Source organism: Bicyclus anynana, chromosome 3 (genome assembly GCF_947172395.1).
Source record: "Bicyclus anynana chromosome 3, ilBicAnyn1.1, whole genome shotgun sequence".
Classification (NCBI taxonomy): Eukaryota; Metazoa; Arthropoda; class Insecta; order Lepidoptera; family Nymphalidae; genus Bicyclus; species Bicyclus anynana.
Genome location: NC_069085.1, coordinates 18,420,110 through 18,445,235, shown reverse-complemented (window position 1 = coordinate 18,445,235; position 25,126 = coordinate 18,420,110). Strand labels below are relative to the sequence as shown.

General features: G+C 38.1%; 2 protein-coding genes across 8 annotated transcripts in view; both read right to left on the bottom strand.

The window, feature by feature from the left end:
- The window catches only part of LOC112049323 (uncharacterized), a 32,213-nt gene extending 30,434 nt beyond the window's left edge, over positions 1-1,779 (bottom strand). For all 7 annotated transcript variants that reach the window (XR_008252382.1, XR_008252383.1, XR_008252384.1 and 4 more), the window contains exons 1-3: positions 1,520-1,779; positions 1,208-1,324; positions 360-475 (exon numbers count right to left, since the gene is read on the bottom strand). Coding sequence is in view for 3 of the 7 variants with exons in the window: in XM_052891083.1 (XP_052747043.1) it covers positions 360-475; positions 1,208-1,324; positions 1,520-1,646 (360 nt within the window). In the remaining 4 variants the exon portion in view is untranslated. The remainder of the gene's footprint in view (positions 1-359; positions 476-1,207; positions 1,325-1,519) is intronic.
- Positions 1,780-6,448: 4,669 nt separating this feature from the next.
- Positions 6,449-25,126, bottom strand: LOC112049353 (inactive hydroxysteroid dehydrogenase-like protein 1). Its single transcript, XM_024087211.2, has 6 exons — positions 24,821-25,126; positions 12,680-12,802; positions 10,634-10,744; positions 8,848-9,068; positions 7,966-8,193; positions 6,449-7,286 (listed from the first exon to the last, which is right to left on the bottom strand). Exons 1-6 carry the CDS (start codon positions 24,981-24,983, stop codon positions 7,176-7,178), a joined length of 957 nt encoding a protein of 318 aa, XP_023942979.1. The 5' UTR covers positions 24,984-25,126; the 3' UTR covers positions 6,449-7,175.

Here is a 25,126-nt window from a genome sequence, read left to right as displayed (position 1 = left end):
GGTAACTAGCCACGGCGAACCCAGGACCTCCGTCTTGTAAATCCACTGCGCGTACGACTACGCCACGGAGGCCGTCAATTTGTGTTTTATCCATTACTTATGGGACACCGTGTATATGTACGTATATAGTAAACATGAGAGACGTGATAGCTCAGTGGATATGTCCTACGCCTTCGATTCGGAGGGTAGGTTCGAATCCGGTTCGGAACATGCAACTTTTTAGTAATGTGCATTTTAAGAAATTAAATATCACGTGTCGCAATCGATGTAGGAAAAACATCGTGAGGAAACCTGCATATCTGAGAATTTTGTCAATTCTCTGCGTATGTTTGAATATCGGATGAAGAAAAATGAAATACCTCCTCGACGTGAAGCCAAATAACAACCCAAGTGACTCGCAGCACCAGGAATAGGTAAAAGTACTTCAGAGCTGTGCCGACCACGCTCCCCTTCAGATGATAGTTGTCTAATGTCCCTGCAATATAATACACTAGCTGACGCCGCGCGGTTTCACCCTCGTGGTTTCCGTTCCCGTAAGAAAACGGGGATAATATATAGCCTATTGCCTTCCTCGATAAATGGGCTATCTAACACTGAAAGAATTTTTCAAATCGGACCTGTAGTTCCTGAGATTAGCGCGTTCAATCAAACAAACTCTTCAGCTTTATATATTAGTATAGATTAACAGTCAAACATTAAAAAGTCAAGCTTCAAATAAATAAAATTGAATCCAATTTCTTCTTATCTAAAATCTAGGTATATATCTGCAGTTTGTGAAGATCTGCATAATCTAAGTACGAGTATTATAGTCTGGCAAGCCCGTTGATAACACTCCCATGATATGCGGGCGACGGGGGGAAAGACTGCGCGGGTGTGAAATCGTGCGTGCGGGGAAGCGACGTGCATCAGTCGTGGGTTTTCATTCATCGCTACACGTCCCCCGGCCCGCGCGCAACATCGGGAGTGTTACGAACGAAGTTGCCAAGCTATAGAAAATGTGAACTGAAGCCAAAGTAGGTAATGCACGATACACAAGAGCAATAACTGGTGTTTTACTTTTTTTATTACCATGCTTTGTGAATTGTTAAAACGATGAAACACCAAGTTTAATTTTCTGTATCAGAGGAACCTATAAATAGATTTATTAGTGTAAGGATCTGTACTCATTAACAAGATTCACTACGAAATTGGATACGCAATAACTCACACAAATACTTGTAAGGTCTGTGGAATCGCAAATAGTAACAGATCAGCTTGTACACGTAGGTCTTGGGGTCGTCCACGAAGTGATGGCTGAACGTGAATATATCGATGAGGTACCCCACTGAAACAATATAAACCAGCCCTTGTAGCCAAGTGATCGAGTTATGAAACGACATGCGTTTTCTACCTTCATTTTTTATTTCTTTATTGGTAAACAGTACTCATCAAGAAAGGCTGTAGTATAATTCTGAGAGGAGACTTGAGCTCAGCAGTGAGCCGAATATGGGTTGATAACGATGACAAATCCAATACTAACATGCAGTGCACACATCTAGCCTCGTCGTGGGATCAGACACAAAGTTGTACGCCAGCGCCAGCACGTGGGCAGCGTAGAATATGTTGTAACAAGTGTCGAACAGGTCCACGATGCTGTGCCGCTCCATATCCAGAGTAACGATGATGACGCCCAATAGCACGCACACGCATATGAGGGAGTTCCATTGCGGATCATCGGGCAGAGACAGGAGACACTGCTTCAAGTGAGCGCGAGTCAACGGCGATCCGTACTCTACCTGCAACATTGAAGTATTCTATAGTAAAACCCATATTTAAAAAAGGCGATAAAAATAATATTAGTAATTACAGACCCATAACACTAGTCCCTATCTTGTCTAAAATATTCGAAAAAATAGTGTGTAACAAGATAACTGCTTTTTTAGAGAGTAATAAAATATTAAAATCACAGCAATATGGTTTTAGGAGAAATAGGAGTACAACATTGGCGTGTTTCGCACTAAATAAAACTATAACAGAAGGGTTAAATGAAAAAATGAACATGGCTTCAGTATTCCTTGATATGTCGAAAGCTTTCGACTTAGTTTGTCACAAGACACTACTGAGAAAGTTGGAACGTTATGGGGTAAGAGGAAAAGGGCTCCAGTGGCTAACAAGCTACTTAGGCCAGCGTGAGCAATGTGTCGAAATCCAACAAACTTTAAATAGTCATTGTAAAAGGTTTTGTTGCTGCTATAGTAATCTAAACCCTTACGGTGTACCTCAAGGGAGTGTCTTAGGACCGCTATTATTTATAATTTATATCAACGTTTTACCAGAACACATCCCTCATGACTGCATTCTATACGCAGATGATACTACAATTACAATTAAATGCAAAGACAAAAACATGCTTCAAAACGAAATTAACACAACATTACAGAAAACTAAGGATTGGCTGGAAGCTAATAACCTATCAGTTAATACAACAAAAACTAAATGTGTTCAATTTCTGACCTACAATAGTACTCCATCAAATCTATGTATTGTATATGATCAAATGCCAATAGAAGAAGTAGATACTGTATCATTCCTCGGCCTCTTATTAGACAAACACTGTAATTGGAAGGACCATGTGGACAAACTATGTATAAAATTAGACCGATTCACCTATGTCCTGAGACGGCTTAGTCGAACCTCAAATTTAAAGACTGCCTTACTAGCGTATCATGGTTATGTATCGTCCATACTGCAATATGGATTAATCTTGTGGGGCAATTCAGTAGATGCTAATCGAGCATTTATACGTCAGAAAGCATGTATTCGGTCTATGTACGGAGGCCACTTTTTGGATAGCTGCAAACCCTTATTTAAAAAACTTGAAATTCTTCCATTACCTAGTCAGTACATATATCAAATGCTTCTTTTTGTAAAAAGAAACCCTAGTCTATTCTCTATTCACACCAACAACGCAAATCTGAGAACATGCCGCAAAAATAAATTGGTTAGACCTCCCACAAGATTGACAATATATTCCAAGAGTTCTTTTTGTATGGCAATAAAAATATATAATAAACTTCCTCATAGTCTTAAAGAGATGCCCTGGTCAATATTTAAATGTAAAATTTATAAATTATTATTAAAAAAAAGTTATTATGACATTCAAGATTATTTTATGGACATGGACATTTTCTAACTTATTATTTTCTAATTGTGACATTGTATTAATTTAGATTCTTTTTTTTTCTTCATTCAAATGTATTTAATTATTTAAGATAATTCATACACCAGTTATGGTAAAATGTATAAAGGCTCAATTGTATAATATGTACCATCATGTTAAACCTACATTTTCATGAATAAAATATCATTCATTCATTCATATCATTCATTCATTCATTCATTCATATCATTCATTCATTTCCATAACAAACTAAAGTGGCTACCTATTCGTCATCGCCGGAATATTCATATACTCACGACGCTGTTCAAAATCATAAATACCTCTTCACCTTCCTACTTGCAAGAGCTCTTCCGCGAAGCCCCACATCGTCTGAGACTGGTGGGATTTGTGTAAAATTAAAATCTCTATCTATGCCTCCCTATTACACCGTATTTTGTGCGAAATCTTTTAGTTCTCGCGTCTGTGGAACTCACTACCAGATACTATTTAAAAAAAACCTTTAAACATCGACTTCATGAACATCTTTCTGTATTTTTGTAATTTTTGATATATTTAATATTATTTACTTTTATTATATATCTATTAAGTATAATATGTTTCCCCACTTTTCTTATTGTACCTATCCATTTCTTTTGTTTACAACCTCTCCCATTGCCAAGGTTCATTGGCAGAGATCTCTTAAAGAGATAAGTGTTTCCTTGTCCACTGTTTTTCTTTTTACTTTTGTGTGTGACTAATAAATAAATAAAAAAAAATCATCATCATATCAGCCGATAGACGTTCATTGCAAGACATATGCCTTTTGTTCCACGATCCTGAGCCGCCTGCATTCAGCGAATCCCTGTGACGCGCTTGATGTCGTCAGTCCACCTGGTGGCTGATCGACCAACACTGCGCTTTCTAGTGCAGGGTCGCCACTCCAGCTCATTGGGACACTAACGTCCATCGGCTCTCCGAACTATGTGCTCTGCCCATTGCCACTTCAGCTTCGCGACTCGCTGAGCAATGTTGATGACTTTGGTTCTTTTTTTTTATTTTTTACAAGTTAGCCCTTGACTACAATTTCACCTGATGGTAAATGATGATGCAGTCTAAGGTGGAAGCGGGCTAACTTGTTAGGAGGAGGATGAAAATCCACACCCCTTTCGGTTTCTACACGGCATCGTACCGGAACGCTAAATCGCTTGGCGGTACGTCTTTGCCGGTAGGGTGGTAACTAGCCACGGCCGAAGCCTCCCACCAGCCAGACCTGGACAAATTAAGAAAATCTCAATCTGCTCAGCCGTTGATCGAACCCAGGACCTCCGTTTCGTAAATCCACCGCGCATACCACTGCGCCACGGAGGCCGTTCTTCTGCGGATCTCCTCATTTCTGATTCAATCACGCAGAGATACTAAGAGGTACATAGGTCATTCCATCGCCCGCTGACTCTGAGCCTTCAAATAAGGCAAATAGATAGCGACCAAATCTCAGAACCTTCGGTCTTTGACAACACGCACTGTTCGCAGACTGTTCTGCAGGAGTGCAGGCACTGCGAAGCTGGTATAATGAAAAATGCAAAATTAATTGCAGATAGTTTTACAGTCGTCTTGGTAATCGTTGCTATATTTTGACGATAGGCGATATCACAACGGGCATTCACATTTATTTGAAAATCATTCAGCGTATGTTATTGTACAAGACATAATAAAACATTGACCCGACATAGTGTCTCGCATGAGGCATTGACACGAAAAAAATGGTTCGCTACTTCGCTATGTTCATACTTTTTTCAGACTCACCTACACAAAGTATTTTATTTTGCTCATGAATGAATATTTCGTTCCTGCTCCCAAGGACCAATAATCTCTCAATCAAATTTATTGATGTTTCTTTCCTATCGGTCTCTTTAGCTCTCTTTCCAAAAACGGATTTTCCCCTTAACAGGCCATTTTTCTACTGAAGCCCTACTAAGCCGTTTCTAAGGACTACCTACTACTAAGACCCAACGATTTTAATAAAATCTTTGCCTTTACCTACTTGCAACCAGGATTGTATAGATTAGAGCGACAGTACCTCGACAGGATTCCGAAGAAGTTGCAACTCGACGTCTGCTCTACGAGCTGCACGAGCCTGTTTGCTCCGGGCTATATTGGCCCTCATGTTGTTAACGAAATTGCGAAATCCTGACATTTTAGGAATGAATAAAATATAACTTTGACTAACTAATAGTCCTTCCTATTTTAAATATAATTCTAGTATAACCCTTCTTGCAGTCGGGTAATAAAATGGCTTGGTTTCAATTCGAATACTCAACCAGCCCAGATTAGTAATATCTACGAAATAGTGTTTGTAATAATATAAATGCTCTATTAAGGTGGGTACAGATTGGTGCAATGCAACATGTAATGTAATATTCTGCCTTACATTGCATGTTCCCTGCTGCCTTGGACGTGTGGCGCGCGCGATACGCGCATTGACTACGAATCATTCGAGAACATCTGTTCCCGCATTTCGTAACAAACACTAGCCCTCACCACCATGATCGTTGCGCATGCGGACGAAACGAATGAACGTCCACGGCTCAGCCCTGCGCACACTGCGCGCCCCTTTGTGTTCGTACCAAAAACCGACAAATCTTGGATCGAACCGCGCACGAGTTGTAACGCTCGGAGCGTGCGCGACCCAGGCGCAGTTCGTGCGCGCGAGGCGTCCAAACCACGAGCTTTCGTGATACATTGCAGCAATGTGGACGTCAAATTCTTGCATTGCATGTTGCATTACATGTTGCATTGCACCAATCTGTACCCACCTTTACATTAACAGTCACTTATGCTAGTAATTTTTAAATTTCTCGTTGTCTATGACTCTATGACACTCGTAGAATAGGTACAAATTATCTCGGAGGAATTTAAAATCCACGGTTACGTACCAAGGTACTTACATAAGAATGGGACTCGGTGATCTTGAGTTCCATCCTCGCCCTTAGGACTTATAATATTAGAACTATACTTACTTAATATTGCGACTAAAACATTACCGCGAGAGACCTATTCAAATAGCAAGTATCTAATTCCTCTATGACGCAAGTTGTTTTAATTGACAAGAACTTTTGAAACATCAGGTTTGACTTGGGATTTACACCAATATCAATATAAGAAGGCACGGCAGTGCGGGCACCAAGTCGAGAAACAAAGTACAACCGTAACTTAAAAGCTGTCTACCTATAAAATGCGCAGCAAAATATTATAATAAATATTATAGCAAAATAATATAATAGCGTTAAAATAAATTAAAAGTCAAGCAAGTACTTTTACAACAACTTATATTTAAAATATCACATAATTTTAAGAATACTTTTTGACACAGAACTCATCCGGGAAGTACTACCACCATGTTTTATTTTACCGACGGTGTTCAGGTACGTGAGGCTTAAAATAACCGCCTCAGTAGCATGAACTTTAGATGATCTTTGTTTATCAGATGAACCATTTTCTTGATCTTTAATTAGTATTGACTACTAAATACATTATAATAACAAATAACATGACTCACATTCACATGATAAAAACTAATAATCCTATGAAAGCCCTTTAACCGTGATTGTAGAAGGACAATCTTTTATACCTATGAATGACTAAACAGTAACTTATGAACACAAATTACATAAACAACCAAATCAAATAATGAAGGCCTTAATATTCTACATATACGAATTTGAATTATTACGATATGGCAAAAAGTGTGTTACATACGTTAATAAGTCTCATTGCTATACCTATAGATTTACAAACGGATATTTTGGGTGAAAAAAATCAATGATTTTATAAAACCACAATGCAAATGAATCGTAACGTAAAAAAAAACATACGTATCTGTATGACCATTTTCACTGACAAATCACAAATATTAACAAATAACGGAATCACTAACTACTTATCATCTATTTACATTTAGCATTCAGATATGAATTAGGAATCAATTGGAATAATAAATTGTACTAAAAGTTGACCTAGAAATTCTACCTAGCGTTACTCATTGTGCTTTAATTTTAACATTCTGCATGTGTTCTTCCCGGAAGCCTCTGTTCATGTGTGCGCCGATTTTTATTCTTATCCACTCGGGTGCTAACTTGATGAATAAATACTGAAACAATATAAAATCATATGTTTACTTCTTTCAGTCATTAATTCTAGCTTCACTTGGAGGAAGAGCAAACGGAAATGTATGTCACGACTAATCAATGCCAGAGTTAACCAGGCCAGGGCCTCTCTATTTATAGAAGAGAGGAACTGGAAACCCAGCATGCTTCTCTAATAAGAGTTGCAGAGCGAAGATAATGTTAAACTATTTAAAAAACCACTATCAGATGTTAGCGATAATGGCCAAGGGCGATGGCTTAACGTGCTCAATGTGCCCAAGGCATAGCGGTTTTTTTTGTCCCCAATATCCTAACTCCCGTAAATTATCTTAAAATAAGAAACAGTACTTCATAGCCTCATCCAGGACTCGAATAGTTCTGAGTTCTCTTGATCCTAAGTCACATAATTTAACCACTAGATCCAGAACTTAGTTGACTTACAAAAAAAATACAAGTGTGCTTTATACCTCACTGCTGAAGTAAAACTTCTCTCTCTTGCTCATACACCGAATGCTCATAGCAAACAAAACGTAACTGTCTCTCTTTCTATCTTCACTAACCTATATCTCCCTCTCAAAGTCCATTCGCTTCGTCCGATGACGCTTTTCTTATAGCTCCACGAATTTACCAGATTACTTTTCATGTCAAGCGTGCGTAAAGAAGTTTTACTTAATAAACTGTTACCTGTATTCCATGTAGCCAGTAGCCCGTGGTTGTCTGCACCCTGCCCAGCGTGCAGATGGCGTATCGAGTGTAGGTCTTCGCGTCGGGCACCAGCAGGTTGCCGTCCAGCAGCCGCTGCGAGAATGTGTTCATCTTCGTGGACACGAACAGCGGGGAGACGTGCTGCACGTGGATGCCTTGCGGCGCGTACTCCTCCCGAACTGCGAACGTGAAGTTACGGACGTACACCTGGAAAATAATTACATTGCTGCAGTTTGAAGGTGAGTGAATAGACACGTTTTGGACCGCGCTTCTCAGCCTATACCTCATTTATTTCCATCAGGCATTATTGCACTCAAACGCAAGCTCATTTATCATAATGATAAAAAGTAATATTACCAGAAGTTTTATGAGGTAGTAACAAAGCATTTTTCTCTGTTAGGGTACAGGACCCTAAAGGAGAACAGAAAATCATTTTCTTCCTTACTTTCCTATAAATTTAGAAGTATTTAAAGCCAAGATCGAACACTGCCACATGAGCGCTGTTCCAACACAGATTAGTGGGCTTTAGAAGACAATATCCGACCACGTAACGATCGATTGGATGATGACCGTTGCCTATGGCATAACGTGCTATCTGATACACCCCTCGTTCTCATGTATTTCTCTAATTTCCTAACTCTGATACTACTACATAAGAATTTCTTAAAATAATGAAAAAACGCGGCTTAGGCCATCATGAGATCTTAGGTTTGGACTATCATCCATAACCAAACACTAGATCAACCTCTCTGGCTTAAGTCCGATCCCATAACGTTAACGACATGAAGCTAGTACAATCCAATCCAATAACCACGCTACGAAACAGTAAGATGGCTTAAAGATTTATAGGCTTAGCTTTACCTTAGTAGCGGCATACACGGCCATGAGAGGCAGCGGCTGGAGCTCCGACCCTGACGACACGTTGACGACAGCGCCCCGACCGCGCGCCACCATCGCCGGCAGCACCATGCGCGTCATCGATGTCACCGCTACCACGTTCACGTTGATGATCTCCCACGCTTGGGTCGCGGGGATCTCGCACAGAGGCATCGGGTAGTCGTACTGTTTGCCGACATTGTTTACTGTAAACGAATTTATTCTGTCATTAATCAATTAGTTTTTAGTATATCAATTTACTTAGTGTGGACTTTACAAGCGGCTGGCGCAAGTACATAATATGCTCAAAGATTCGTAAGTACTCAGTCTTATTTAAAGACTATATCTATGCACTGTAAATGTATAGATAGGCATTCATATTTGCGACGCTTGCGTTTGAGACAATTTCAATAATGGGTATGGTGTCTCATAAAATTATTCAAGCGTCAGCTGGTTTATTGGGCCAAAATATAATCGCTGAGGGATAAAAACGCCAGTGTATTGGGCATGGCCTGTGAATGCACATAGTTGTTCCACAGAACCCAGTTATTAAGGTATGTGCTAAATATTTTACACAGAAACTGAGTACGGCGACAAATTCTTCTTCACAGTGCCTTACTTTCTCATAAGTAAAGTCGCACCCACAGACTGTTTTTACGAGTGGTATAGTTATACTAGAAAACGAACTCGAGAGGTCACCCACGTACTTTCCTATTCCGTGGGAATACGGGGAATAAAATATAGCGATTACTTATTATTAATTAATATAGCGATTATTAATCTAATGGTGAAATAGTAGATTGTTATACAAGGGGCTAAAAAGACCCATTATATACGAGGTATTTTTACGCCTAAATAGAAACCGAGTTTATAATGGGTTTAGCCCCACGTGTTACACTCTGCTTTTCACTACGATTGCGAGAAAATAAAATAGTTTAGTTCAATATTCAATGATTTATTTTAATTGAAAATTAAATGTACAAAGTCTACAATTTTGGATATTAAGGGAGATGCTTTTACCCGGCAACATAATTTCCGACTACTGTGAACATGAATAATGATAATAGTTTAAAAAACTCCTTTCGTAAGTGAATCCATTCGTTATTGTTTTCTCCACTTTACCTAGGTAGGTAAATAGTAAATGCGTCACGACTTTCATGGTAACAGATTGAAAATTTCATCCATCTCCAAATTAGGATCACCATTCTTACTAGATGAAGACAACAATAACAATTAATGTTGGACAATATATAAGTTACCGTCACAAATTTACAATAAATTTCTTAAAAAAATAAAGTGTGTATTATTCTAGCCAATTGTTTTTTAAATTCTCGCTTTTTAATTTCATTTTTTTCACATGAGAAAAAGGCAAAAGTATTACACCGTAAAGGATGTCCCATGTCTTCAAATCTCGCTCTATTCGCAACTCAATAAAAATTAAATAAAAAAATAAACGCATTCCACAGACAAGAACGCTGCATTTAATTCCAATTTAAAGTTTTTTGTTTATTTTTCAAAACAATCGTTTACCTATATTGATTCCATTTTCGAATAAAACCTCCTCCGTTTTATAGTAGGTTAGTACTTGGCTAGAACTCGTAACAGACAAGAATTAAAAAAACAAAATTATTTTAGCCCCTAGAGGCTAAAATGCTTGTTTAGCCGCGCTGTGGAGTGGTAATATGACAGTGTTTTTGAGCAAGAGTAGTGAAAACTTTTTTAAATCGGTTGTATAGTTAATATAAATAAGTAAATATTTAATGTCATTTACCTAGTATTCCTATTGGGATATCTTTGAGCTCTTTTTCTATGTGCTCGTATACTTCAGTCCCCTTTGCGAAATCTGCAACGATTGTCTTGGTTTTTACGCTGTGAAGTTTTTCTGCAAAAAAAAAAATACTGTATGAGAGATGAAATTTATTACTACTTGTAAAACGTTAAATCCGCCTGTTTAAACATCTTTGGTTTTTTTGTAGTTCTTACAGATTTATTTATTTATCCATTATAATTATACGCAATGAAACAGACGTGTGATATAAAAACAATCTTGATACAATCTGTATGAATACTTTACGTTAATTATTACGCAGGTATTTCAATTAATTTTTGACGGTAATAATATTATTTAATAATTTTATATATGTGAGATATTTTATATTAAATATCCACAATAAAAAAATTACTGTAGGCATTACAATAAAAATCATCGAAGCTTGAATATCAAGCGGAAGCCACAATGTGTATTGAATAATGAATATATTTCAAATTTTCGAGACCCTACTGTATTTAACTCAGTTACTTATAAATAACTATATAAGAAATAACTTTCAGCTCTTTGGAATGATGAGGCGGAACGGTTTAAATAGCAATTTTTACGTAGCACCTGCGAAATTGAATGACAATATCAAGGAACTTTGACTGCTTTCAACTACAGATGCAATTTGACTGCCGTTCAGGAATAAATCTATTTAGCATCATTGAAAATTTATCAACAACCACGACGTAGTTACAGGAGTAGAGAATGGCCCAAAAATATTCGAGAAAATTATGAGACTACGCATTGTTGCTCCACTTGGTGATTCTATTTCTTTTTCTTTTTTTTGGTTAGATTGTACTGATTCTTTCCTTAAAATTTTTCGGGCACGTTTTCCAAAGAAGGAAATTCCTCCATTAAGCGCCTTGTAGTACAAGGTGAAAGGCACCAGCGCGGCAGGTCGTCCAACCACTTTATATGTATGTTTTCGAGGTCCTTTACCCGAGTGTACTAGACGGACTGGTGCTCGAACGGTTCCAGATAACAGGAAGAAACGATGAGCGTATAGAGTATCACATCGGCTCCAAAATATCCATGACTCACACTCTGTTCATGAATGAGATACCTAACTACTTCCTAATTTTTTGGCGACCTATCTGTCGCAGTTGATGAAGCTGAGCCTTACAATAAGAGAGTGGGTAAGGTTCCCAGTTCGGGTCAATTTAGAATTTTATAATTAAATTGGCGCAGGTCTGGGTCTGGTGACATTAGCTGTGGCTAAATTATAGACTGGCAAGTTCGTTAATGATACTCCCATGATATGCGGGCGACACGAGAGGAAAGACTACGCGGGTGTGAAATCGTGCGTACGGGGAAGTGAGCATCAGTCGTGGGTTTTTCGTTCATCGCTACACGCATCCCGGCCGGCGTGGAACATCGGGAGTATTACAGACAAAGTTGCCAAGCTACCGATAAACACGTCTACTGCCAACAAGTACATACCTACATTGTACGTTTCGGCCAGGTTTAGCGTTCCGGTACGATACTGTGTAGAGACCGTTAGAGGTACCTTTCGAAGGTGGAAGCGCAAAACCTCATTACACACATGCTAGCAGACGAGGAAGAATGGTGGAAGTACCTACTCACTGCTCAGAGCTATTATGATTAGGAGAGAGAAAAAAGAACCAGCCGAAAAGAAACAGAGAGAAAGAAATGAAAAATAGAAAGTCAGTACGAAGAAATCCATTGCAGTTCCTTACTGACCGGCAGATAATAGAAGAAGAAAAAAACAGGTACCTTTGTAGTAAAATAAACTTGTGTTGGAATATTGTCGAAGGTAACCCAAGGAAGAGGAAATTCATATAGCGTGACATGGTTTCTCATATTCTTATATACTACTCGTATAAACAATATTCACTACAACAATAAATATGTATGGATTTTTAAACGGTAATTCGACGGGAATCGGTTTGTATGGACTCTTCGCCACTGCAAGTTAGCCCTCTACCATCAGGTGAGATCCTTAAAATATTATTGTTTGATCGCAGCAGCCTAAGCACCTACCAATTTCCTCAGCGACACTCTTCAACTTGTCAGGGTTTCTGCTGATCAGCACAACGTTGAGACCTCTCTGTGCTAGCTCCAGGGCGTACTGCTTGCCGATGCCGTCCGTACTGCCGGTTATAACTGGAAACACAAATTTAGTCACTTGATTCGCCTTTGTAAATTCTTATAAGAAAGACAATTAGTTCATTTGACACACACAATCATCATCATCATCATGTCAGCCGATGGACGTCCACTGCAGGACATGGGCCTTTTGTAGGGACCTCCAAACATCACGATACTGAGCCACCTGTATAATACAAGACCAAAAAACAGCGGGAGGCGGTTCGAGTTTCGAGCCAAGTGTCAAGTTAATTAGCACGAGCGTCAACCGTAAAATTTCGGCTAACATGTATTGCGTTATTTTAATAGGCCTTGATGTCAGCTATCACCCTGCAGAGTATGTCGTAATATTTACGACACACCCTGTAAATTAAAATTGTTTTTGAATTACGGAAACACTCTTTAGTTCTGGTCCAAACCTTCTGTACTTCTTGGCTTACTAAAATTACTGTTATATTTCAACAAATTTCGACAAAACATTGAAATTAATTATATACTTAAACCTTCCTTAAAATCAAAGAACTATTGTTAAAAAAACGGTATTACACTATCAAAGACTATTTAACTGACAAACAATAATAATTAACGTATAACGGACATAATAATAAATTAATAATTTTAACATCATAGTCATTAAGTAAATTTCAATAATTATAGTGTATTATAGACAATGTAATTTAGTTATAAGATTATTTTTAAATTTGCATGCTATTTTGTAGCAAATTGTATGCCAACATTTATATCAAGATCTGTATTTAACAATTTGCAAATAAAGAATTATGAATTATGAATTATGAATTCCTCATGAATCACTCACAGTGGAATTCATAGCCGTGAAGTGAACAGTCCCCCACAAACCAATATTCAGTATTCACCTAGGGGCTGACTATTGAATCATCCTTCATTGCATTTCATAAACAAACTACTGGAGAGCCCCTAGGTGACTGGAGTTTCAAGCAAATGTTGTCTATGATTTTAGGTCAGAGTAAAGATGTTTAAGTTCTTTTAAACTGCCTACGCCGTTTAACGTCTTTTTTATGGAAATGTATAATGTATTTAGGTAAACTAATATAATAAACAGGAAAGATTTGATTATTTGTTTGTTAGTTTGTTTGTATTGAATAGGCTCTGAAACTACTGAACCGATTTGAAAAATTCTTTCACTGTTGGGAAGCTACATTATCCCCGAGAACTATTTTTTTTTTATTCTTTACAAGTTAGCCCTTGACTACAATCTCACCTGATGGTAAGTGATGATGCAGTCTAAGATGGAAGCGGGCTAACTTGTTAGGAGGAGGATGAAAATCCACACCCCTTTTCGGTTTCTACACGACATCGTACCGGAACGCTAAATCGCTTGGCGGTACGTCTTTGTCGGTAGGGTGGTAACTAGCCACGGTCGAAGCCTCCCACCAGCCAGAACTGGACTAATTAAGAAAATATCAATCGACCCAGCCGGGGATCGAACCCAGGACCTCCCTTATGTAAATCCACCGCGCATACCACTGCGCCACGGAGGCCGCTTAGGTAAACTAATATAATAAACAGGAAAGATTTCATTATTTGTTTGTTAGTTTGTTTGTATTGAATAGGCTCTGAAACTACTGAAGCGATTTGAAAAATTCTTTCACTGCTAGGAAGCTACATTATCCCCGAGAACTATAGTCATGTTTAATCCCCGTATTCCTACGGGAACGGTTTGCTAGAAAGTACTTATTATATAAATTAATTGCTGTCTCAATTGTGCTTGACTAGACATCAAGCGGATAACACGGAGCTGCTGGATGCAAACGGCTCAAGACTATATTGATTGGAAGTTCTTGAAGGTGGCCATGTCCAAGTGGACGTTCATCAACAAAATAATGATGATTACGATGCCACCTGTGATATTATTGTAAGTGGCCAGATTGTTGCCTGGTGTCCCAATTTTCAACGAGCTAGTGACAAGTCCCAATTGATTGGGTCGAAAATATCTTGACTTTAGACTGGTTTGTCACTCAGCCAAAACGGCGACTAAATATTAATCAAAACTAACCTAAATATAGATTTTTTATTTTTTTTTTTGTTACGAATAATACAGGCTCAGAAACTACTGGACCGATTTTACCGATTTCACCAATGGAAAGCTTCATTACCGCCGAGAAAACGAGGCTATAAGTTCCCCGTATTCCCATGGGAATTAAAACTACGCGGGTATTTGATAGTTGCAGAACTTCTTATGACAGTTATCTTTTGGAGAAATACTACCATGCTTACTTCCGCCACCACAGCTTTGCTGCGTCTAAAAGATATGCTGGTGCCACAGCATTGCTGTGTTACAGCATAAAAGACATGCCGGTGAACAACAGGCACATAGAGTCATCACATCACTATGCGGGAACGATCGTTATCACTATGAATATGTGGCAAATCTCTAGGCTGCCTTTAAACAAGTCATTAGTCAAGTCAAAGGCAAGTCAAGTCAAGTCGTACATACATAACACCTTTTTGTGACGATTGGTTAAACAAGATGATCACAAAAGGCAAACTTGACAGGTAAGGTCGAGTAAGGTGCATTCAAGGATATATTGCACGGAATGTGAGATACTACATACACTTAATTACCTTCGTGGACTGCAACATTAATGAATTTATTATAGTTGATAAAGCTTTCTACATCCAAAGGTCGTGGGTTCGATTCCCATAACTGGAAAATATTTGTGTGATGAGCGTGATGGGTGTTTTCAGTTATTGCATGCTTACTTTTGAGATTTTTATTAAAAAGTTAACTTTATAAGTATTTAAGTATATTTTAAAAATTTTAGGTTTAACTGTTTCGGAGGGGGGGGAATGGTATATTTTCTCAAATAACTTGTAAACTATTTATTTTAAAATAACATTCAAAATATTATTAAAATCCTCTCATCAAGGCCTTTCATTTGAAGTATCACACAATGAAGTTAATAAAAAAAATTTTTCAACTTTCCATCTTACCCCCCATAAGTGACCCCCATATTCGAATTTTACCTAATCACCGTATATCCTTGTATTTGGGTCACTTAAATTTATATGTGTACCAAATTTCAACTGAATTGGTCCAGTACATTCGGAGAAAACAGACAGACCTTAAAATGTGCGCGAGGCGGATTATAAGGGTTCCGTTTTTGTACTATGTACGTTCGGAATCCTAAAAAGAATTTTCAAAATTGGCCCACATATATACATAAAAAAAACATACATACGGCCGAACGTAGAACTTCCTCCTTTTGGAAGTTGGTTAAAATATATAAAAATACCTACCTTTATTTAATAACGGTGAAGGCATATAGCTTCACAAATTCGTTCGTAACGCTCCCGATGGTCCGCGCGGGCCGGGAGGGGGTAGCGATGTCCCGCTCGCACGACTTTACACCCGCGCAGTCCGTTCCTCCTGTCGCCCGCATATCAACGACCTTGCCAAGCTTTAAATGACCGTGGGCAAATTACCATTGATAGGTATAGGACCACTAGGGCATTGATATTATAATAATGGACAGTAAGTGCTGCAAGTGATCTTTACGCCGACTGTTGTTCGACCAGTTTGCGGAATTAATAAAAATACGATTGTACTATTTATGTAGTCCCAGCAAAGTTACAGCAAAAGTGATCCTTTCACAAGAGGTACCTAACTAAATCAATAAAAATCTATATCATAAAGAGTTTGTGGTTTTGTAGGAGGTAAACACTAAACCGAACTTGAAAATTCTTTTACCACTAGCCACGTTTTTTGTGAGTATATAGGCTATACTTTCGCCTTCGCTGGTTAGCATACGTGCAATCTGAACTCCGGTGGCCAGGTTGCAAGTAGGTATGCTGTCTAGCGAAGGCCAGTTGCAGCCACACGGACGAATGCTCCGGAATATAATGATAAGAAGGGAAGAAAGGGAAATGGAAGAGAAAAAGAAAAGAGAAATAATTTAGTGGCACTTAGCAATGTAACACGCAGTTCCGTGTTAAATCTGAAGGCTGAAAAAAGGCTATATGATAAAAGAGGTATTTTTTAGGCGCAGTGATAGCCCAGTGGATATGACCTCTGCCTCCGATTCCAGAAGGCGTGAGTTCGAATCCGGTCCGGGGCATGCACCTCCAACTTTTCAGTTGTGTGTATTTTAAGAAATGAAATATCACGTCACGTGTCTCAAACGGTGAAGGGAAAACATCGTGAGGAAACCTGCATACCAGAGAATATTGTCTTAATTCTCTGCGTGTGTGAAATCTGCCAATCCGCATTGGGCCAGTGTGGTGGACTATTGGCCTGGCCTAACCCCTCTCATTCTGAAAGGAGGCTCGAGCTCAGCAGTGAGCCGAATATGGGTTGATAATGATGATTTTTTAGACCAGCACTCTCCTATCTAGACTTTTTTGTGGCTTTTAATAAGCCATGATTGAAGAAAAAAAATACCAAGTACGTCTCAAAACGACCCTGAAAAGCGTCGTTGAAGAACGAATACATTAACTAGTCGGGCACAAAAAATAAATTAAATCTCACGTGTCGCAAATGACGAAGGAAAAACATCGTAGAAAATGCATGCCTGAGAATTTTCTTAATTTTCTATGTGGGTATTAGAAGTCTGCCAATCCGCATTTAGACAGCGTGGTGGACCCAAACCTGCGAATATTCATTACAATGGAAGGAAAAATACAAGCTCATTCGACGCAATATAAAATTCTGAGAAAGGTATTTTTTTCTGCAAGCTAACATTGCAAATGCAATGCATATCACATGCTTGGCTGTTCACGATCTACTAGATGGTTCACAAACACAATTGGAAAACCCCTTCAATTTAGGACAATCGACAATCAATTTGATCGTTACCAAGCGGGTTTACGCCCAATTTGAATTTGTTTTGTTTGACACGTTTGAATTTGTAAATTACTCGTAAATTGTTGAAGTTTGACAGAAGTGGGCATCCGGGGTTGTCATTTTGTTTGTCCTAAGTTTAACGCGTACATAAATAAATAAAACGCGTAGCATAAATATTTTAACACTTTGTACTCAAAAGGTGAGTAAACAAAATTATTATGTAGATTTATGTTAATACGTACGAACAGTTGAACCGGAATTAGGTATAGTTACATAATAACATAACTGGTTTGTTACCAAAATTACACGAAAACTTCGATTTTTTTTCGACGCTTGCTCAACTGACCGTAACCCAGTTTTGGAAAGCGATTATGGCGCATTCGGCTGCTGACTGCTGGGTACGATTCGAATGAATGACGTTTCGCAACTCCCAAATGTCAGGTTGCGACAAACGGTTGCGCAAACGCGGCGGATCTCTAGCGGCGCGGTCAAAGGCTCTCCAAGGCATCTAACTAACTACTAGCTGTTTTCGAATCATTTTGGATCTACCGTTCGTCATTCTCGTCCATCTATCATCTAGATAGATAATATCTATCTAGATAAATAGCAGAGGAACTATTCCATCTGCACTTTACCACAGAAAATCGAGAACATAAGCATCCTTTTGTTATTGACATCCAATCGACTTGCACGAAACTTTTCGCATGAACGTTTCTAATTATTAGAACAAGTAAGATGTGGAATTTCTTTCGGCTTCAGTGTTTTCTAACTCATACCATTTGTCCACATTCAAAGACAAGAGTGAGTAGGCATCTTCTAGTAAAGCGTATTACATCCCAGATTTCATTGTTTTCCACCAGGTATGATTATAGTCTAGACTATTTAGTATAAAATCTCATCAGATGGATGGCCACTATTGAGAATAAACCCTTTGCATTTAAGAAATAAACCAAGTTCCTAAACTGCTTTTGTTATTGTGTAACTTTACTGTAGAGTTCTTAAGGACTGTAGAAACTTCGCCAAGAGCTTTGGGGAATTGAGAAGCTCTGCCAAAATCGAGATTGAAGGCTAGAAAAACGTGAAAATATCTCTCTAAGGGTGTCTTCTATGAAACTCGCACTATCATAAAAGGACAATGAGGCTTGAGACTCACAGAAACCAGTTTGATGTCGTCAGTCCGGTAGTAGGGAGGTCGATGGACTAAATCGGTTCACTGGTACTTATACCTTGCCCTTAGTACTATACAAATCTTTGGGCCATGTCGGCTTGAATCCTTCCTTCTACTGGTCTCTCCATTTTTGATTCGATCAGAGATGCTCTGATCATAGATTTGAGTTACGAGTATGTTAGTAGTTTTAATTTTTTTTTATTCTTTACAAGTTAGCCCTTGACTACAATCTCACCGATGGTAAGTGTAATGCAGTCTAAGATGGAAGCGGGCTAACTTGTAAATTCATACCCCTTTCGGTTTCTACACGGCATCGTACCGGAACGCTTAATCTGCAGGGTGGTAACTAGCTACGGCCGAAGCCTCCCACCAACCAGCCCTGGGCCAATTAAGAAAATCTCAATCTGCCCATTGTAAATCCACCGCGCATACCACTGCGCCACGGAGGCCGTCTTTCACCAATTCTAAATTTCTAGTTACAATTTCGAACATAAATCTCTTGATTAACTTTTAGCATTCTTAATGAGGTCCTTAGATATATATAACTTTAAAAATACAGTTGGTCAAGGTGATTGATAGATTTTCATAATCACAGAGATTGCAAACGACCGGTTTTGCTTTCATCTACACAAGACATTAAATTGTTAATGCTAAGTTGTAAAGTAAAGACTAAAGATGATATTGCATAAGTTGTTAATTTGAACTTTAATCCTTCCTCTACACTAGACTTAACTCTACTTCTAATTTGCCTTAGGTACCTACTGTAATATGCCTTTTAACCATCATTATCATCATCATCATATCAGCCAATGGATTGTAGGACATAGGACTTTTGTAGGGACTTCCAAACAATACGATCTTAAAAAGCTTGCCTCCAGCGAATCCCTTGCGACTCGCTTGATTTCGTAGTTCAGTCCCCCTGTTGGGAGGTCGCCATTCCAGCACCTTGGGAACTATGTGCCCCACATACCTATGAGAGAGTGAGATTGCAGCCAAGAGCTAACTTGTAAAGAATAAAAAAATCAAGAGAGAGATCAAGTAAGTACCTAAGTGTATTTTAAAGTCTAGAGCATCAGTATTCATCTATATTAACCAAAAAGTCCGTATCGTGAACTATCAACTAAGTAATCAAAGATACAGTGTATTACAATATTAGAGTCGGAGTAGGAGTTCTGTATTTTTCACGATAATTGGCTTAAACCTTGAAGTTATCTACGTAAACTAACACATCTTGGTAATGTTGAAGTTTATAGAAGATCGCAAAACATTACATTACGAGTAACATCGCATGACGAAACTTTCTAAAGAATGCCTACACAAGATGACATTGTGCAACATATATTCACTACAACAAGCGGTCGCGGAAGCGGATGCGAGAGCGGGCGATGGTGCAGTGGCGGGAGATACTGTGCACACACCACAATTCAATTTACAATAATAAATCAATCACCTCATTGGTCTGATTTTTAGTTCTTTTTTAAAAACTCTTGCCCTGAAAAATACTGTATTTTTCAGAGCAAGAGTCAATAGACACGTTCCAGCAAAATAAAATAAATTAATTATGTTATTAAAAAGGTTATCGTTTCTTCCATTCCAAACTCATTTGCAAATTATTAAAACTCTAAAAATAGTCTAGTATTCAATGAAATACATTTCATGATGAAATGTTTTTATGTTATCTTAATAAATAAACGCTGTCGCTTCAGTGAAAGCGTCCGCCTGTTAACGTGACTAACCTCTCATCATGTTGCGTTATGTTCACATCATAAATATACGATTGTTTTTTCGCGTACCGTGTGATTACATGTAATTTGATTAACTTAATTGCGTTCATTTATGTTTGCTGTTACAAAACCCTTTCTTTATTCCAATAATGTTCTATGGTACCATATAAAACTAGGATTTAGACTTCGCTTTTGCATTTAAACTGGTGCTTCCCGTAAATAGTTAATCAGATAGTTTACGGGGTACTACGGAGTCAAACCTCAGAAAGACAGAACTCAACACACACCTGAGTAGGACACCTCCACGGACACTGGCAGGCTAATTCACTATCTTTGACGTATACTAGTTGACATAACTACCTATACGAAATTGAGATTCTGTGTAACAAATGTCATCTGGTACTGGTGCTTGTCAATTGATTTGATGTTTATTTTAAAAGGTTGATAATAAAGGCCAAAATAGTGAATAGGCCAGCCAGTAGTATTGAAATAATGGAAGAAAAATGGCCTGACAATTTTATGTCGAAACGATTTCGAATTACGCAAAAAAGTGACTACTTAAAGTACCAATCTATTTTCTAAAAAATACGGCCAATTAGCAATTCGTTTCAATTAAAATTACTTGCGCGTAGCGCACTAATAAAATTGACCAAAACTGCAAATTATTGTTTCCCATTTAGATTTATGATCTAAAACACAGAAATACGTTTCTATTGATTTCTAATACTAGATACCTATAGATAATAATTTGCCACTTTAGCTGCGTGGCTCGTTGCCTAATATCGGTGACGTTGGTTCATCTGCGGATATCCTCATTTTCGATTCGATCACACAGAGATACTCCGAGTAAAGGAGCAACGCACCAGAAAGAAAATTATGATGATGGTTATTTCCATTTTAGTGTTCTAACTCTTGATGTCACAGCTCTAATTTCAAATTGAAAAGTAAAAATTAACTACAATATTAACTTGATATAGGGAGTGGTAATGAGACAGAATCAGACAAAATGTTATCTTAGAAGAGTTACTTTTGTCTTTTTAAGTTACTTTACGAATGTACATGAGTATATAAGTTAGTTAACTGCCTACTGCTAAATTTTTAACATACCTAACTAAACAATCGTTTTGTTGGACGGGGGCAACATCACACTTTACATGAATTAGCACTTGTGACGGAGTATGTAAATTATCGATTTTGACTGAATGAATGAATGAATTTGACGTCCACAGCCGGACATAAGCACAGAATAGGTACATATTATGTACTGGTAGGTACATAAGCCTCTTTTGGAAAGTCAAATAGGCACGGCTTTGTGCTGCCTTCATCCTGGGTCTCCCTGTCGCTTGATGTCGTCTGTCCATCGATCAAAGCAATTGGCGTTTATTAGTCATCCATTGAAGATAATACGATTGCCTATTTTTTGTATCACATCACCATTATCATGTTATATCACCATATATTAAGTTACTATGTAATATCATCATCAATATCAAATAACACCCGAAAATATTTCGTCATTACCAACCCATATTGGGCCCAATGCTGAGCACAAGTCTCCCCTAAGGTTAGGCCAAAAGTCCACCACGCTGGCCCAATGCGGGATTGGCAGACTTCACACACCTAGAGAATTAAGAAAACTCTCAGGAGTGCAGGTTTCCTCACGATGTTTTTCCTTCACCGTTTGAGACACGTGATATTTAATTTCTTAAAATGCACATAACTGAAAAGTTGAAGGTGCATCCCCGTACTGGAACCTACGCCCTCCGAAATCGGAGGCAGAGGTCATATCCACTGGGCTATCCCGGCACTTAATCTCTGAATTAGCAAAAAACCAACATGGTAAGATCACATAGAATGATAGTTTTTCGTTGATTAACACGAACTGTAAAAAATGATTTTAAAAAAAAATTCAAGAATTTCTGCTATAAACCTTTTAATTAAATTAATATGACCAGTTCCATTTTTGTCCAATTGGTTTCGGAAAGACTATTTATGTGTGGCTTGGAGATGCTTGAATAAGTCTTGGATGACATTATTTTTTTTAAGTAATCAAGGCAGGGGATGTTGAAACTCGCAGGTAATAATATTCTTTCGCAATAATGTGCAGGCTATAAAGCGTCATCAAGAAGTACATTAAAACTCCATTAAGTTTTGTATGGAAGCTACGAGTAAGTAGTTTATAAGAACTATACGTAAATTCAAAGAAGAATGGGGATGATGACTAGGTTTGAATATATTGATTTTTATTTTTTATGATACATTCGGCATAACAAATGATATAAAATTTCAAAATCTATTAAAAATCTTTTATCGTAATTAGATGAACATACAGTTTTAGCTTCCTTACATTAAATGTGACATTTTTCAATATATGAACTATAAACATAAACGCACAAATAACAAAGATATTAGTAATTTTGTTTGAACGCCCATACAAACCTAACGATCAGCGAGCCAACGACGTCACTAAATCGTGCCATTTTGTATGGAGCGTTTTTCAGGGATCCGCGGCAGCGCCGCAAAACTGACCTTTTATATCCCTGTAGCTCCGAAAGTAATGATCGCAGATACCCTGTTACTTTTACAAAATTGCTTTACCATTAGCATACTCTTAATTTATATACAATTTAAAAAATTGTCGTCATCCCTATTAGTTCCTTTTAACAAATTCTCAAGTAGACGTAGATTCAGTGGTGTAACTTTAGGGGTGGCAGGGCTGGCAGAATACCTCGGGCCCACTGCTTGAAAGGGCCCAAGCCCGCGAGATCGTGAGCTTAGAAGTAATCTACACTAGAAGAAAGAAAGAAAAGAAATATATTGATCTAAAAGTAGTAGTATTAAAGAGGAAAGATTTGATTGTCTGTTTGTTTGTTTGTATTGTATATGCTCATAAACTACTGGACTTGGAAAAATATTTCGCCAATAGAAAGCTATATCACCACAAAGAAACATTGGCTATATTTTATCTCTGTATTATTCCCACGGGAACAGGAACTTTGACGGCCTCCGTGGCGCAGTGGTATGCGCGGTGAATTCACAAAACGGAGGTCCTGGGTTCGATCCCCGGCTGGGCAGATTGAGCTGTTCTTCTTCGGCTTCGGCCGTGGCTAGTTACCTCCCTACCGGCAAAAACGTACCGCCAAGCGATTTCGCGTGCCATTACGTATCGTGTGAAAACCGAAAGGGGTGTCGATTTTTATCCTCCTCCTAATAAGTTAGCCCGCTTCCATCTATTGCACAACCACTTACTATCAAGTGAGATTGTAGTCAAGGGTTAACGTTTAAAAAATAAAAAAATCTACGATGATGCTTGTGTAAATGATAATAAGTTTATCACACACATATTTTTTTGCGTCGGGGACCATTTACTTGAGTTGATGATGATTTTAATCTGTGATCCGCCTTCAGTTGATAAAATTAAGAATCTGTTTGGTTAGTCAGATTAGTTAGTATCGAGGAATGCAACGACATAACAAGGCTAATAGGTGTTTACATACTTATAGGTCGTACTCATACAGACTACTTTAGTATTTTAGTCGAGTACAAACAATTTTTGGGCTGTAAATCCAAAAATTGTTCGTACTCGTAAGGTAGTCCGAACTAGGCCTTAAGTTGTTTTTATTGATAAATAGAACCTACCTATCTGTTTGATTCTACTGTTCCTCTTGCGTCCAATTATTTTTATCTACTTACTTAACCCTCATGAACGGGATTTTTCTACTTAAGTAGTATATCCTTTTCTGTATCAACAGTGTCAACAAAATTAGTGATTTTTAGGAATTTTTAAATGAGTAATGACACGCGACAAATCAACTCACATTAGCGTTAAGGTGTAATACCTATTGATCAGAGTCAAGGACCTACAGGTACACAATAAATTGGGGCCCCTTTGATTAGTATAAAGTTACCCTTTATTTGTAAAAGGTAAAAATAAAACATGGGTAAAATTTAAAAAAGTTAGTGAAATTGCTGTACCTATCAACGTCAAGGGCCCACGTATTGTCCCAGTGAATGCGGACCCGTGTGCCCATAAGGTAAAGACGACAGGTACTGGTTGTAATGTTTTGTAACTTATTCTAATTTATAGAGACATGATTAAATAGAAAGACTGAGTGCCAAAATCTTAAACACTAATAAATAAATTTATTAATAAGTATTAAAAGATTATGATAACATAAAATCGAAAGTATTTGTTTATGGAAAAGTTTACAACGAATTAGTACATTGGTGTGAACTGTGAAGTAAATCTATAAGTTCAAAGGGCAAGGAACTTGACGTATAAAACTAAAGAGGCGAAACATACGTAAAACTTCTCAACTCACCGGCCCAAGGTCCGAACCTCTTCGCCAGTGGAAGCACTTCCGCGGGCAAGAAATATGGCATCAGATACGAGGTTATCATCTCCAGGACGCTCCATAACGAGTCGATAAGGTACGCGGCCACCACAATCGCTCCTATCACGGCTAGAGCGTAAACTACCAACATATTTGACTGAATTCCTACAGATAGTCACTTTGGCACTCGCTTGGCACTCAGTTTCGTAGTCGCTCCGGTTTTAGAAAGTAAGGTTTCCATGCGTGTTTATGACACGACGGGTAATCGTGCACTAAACTCAATTCGCCGACGCG

Bases quoted from the DNA above. Each gene is read 5' to 3' on its own strand.
- LOC112049353 (XM_024087211.2), bottom strand. From the start codon at position 24,983: ATGTTGGTAGTTTACGCTCTAGCCGTGATAGGAGCGATTGTGGTGGCC. The intron at 10,745-12,679 runs GTAGGTGCTTAG...TTTTTTTTGCAG, and splicing joins GAGTGTCGCTGAGGAAATTG to AAAAACTTCACAGCGTAAAA. The intron at 7,287-7,965 runs GTAACAGTTTAT...ATATTGTTTCAG, and splicing joins ACTGGCTACATGGAATACAG to TATTTATTCATCAAGTTAGC.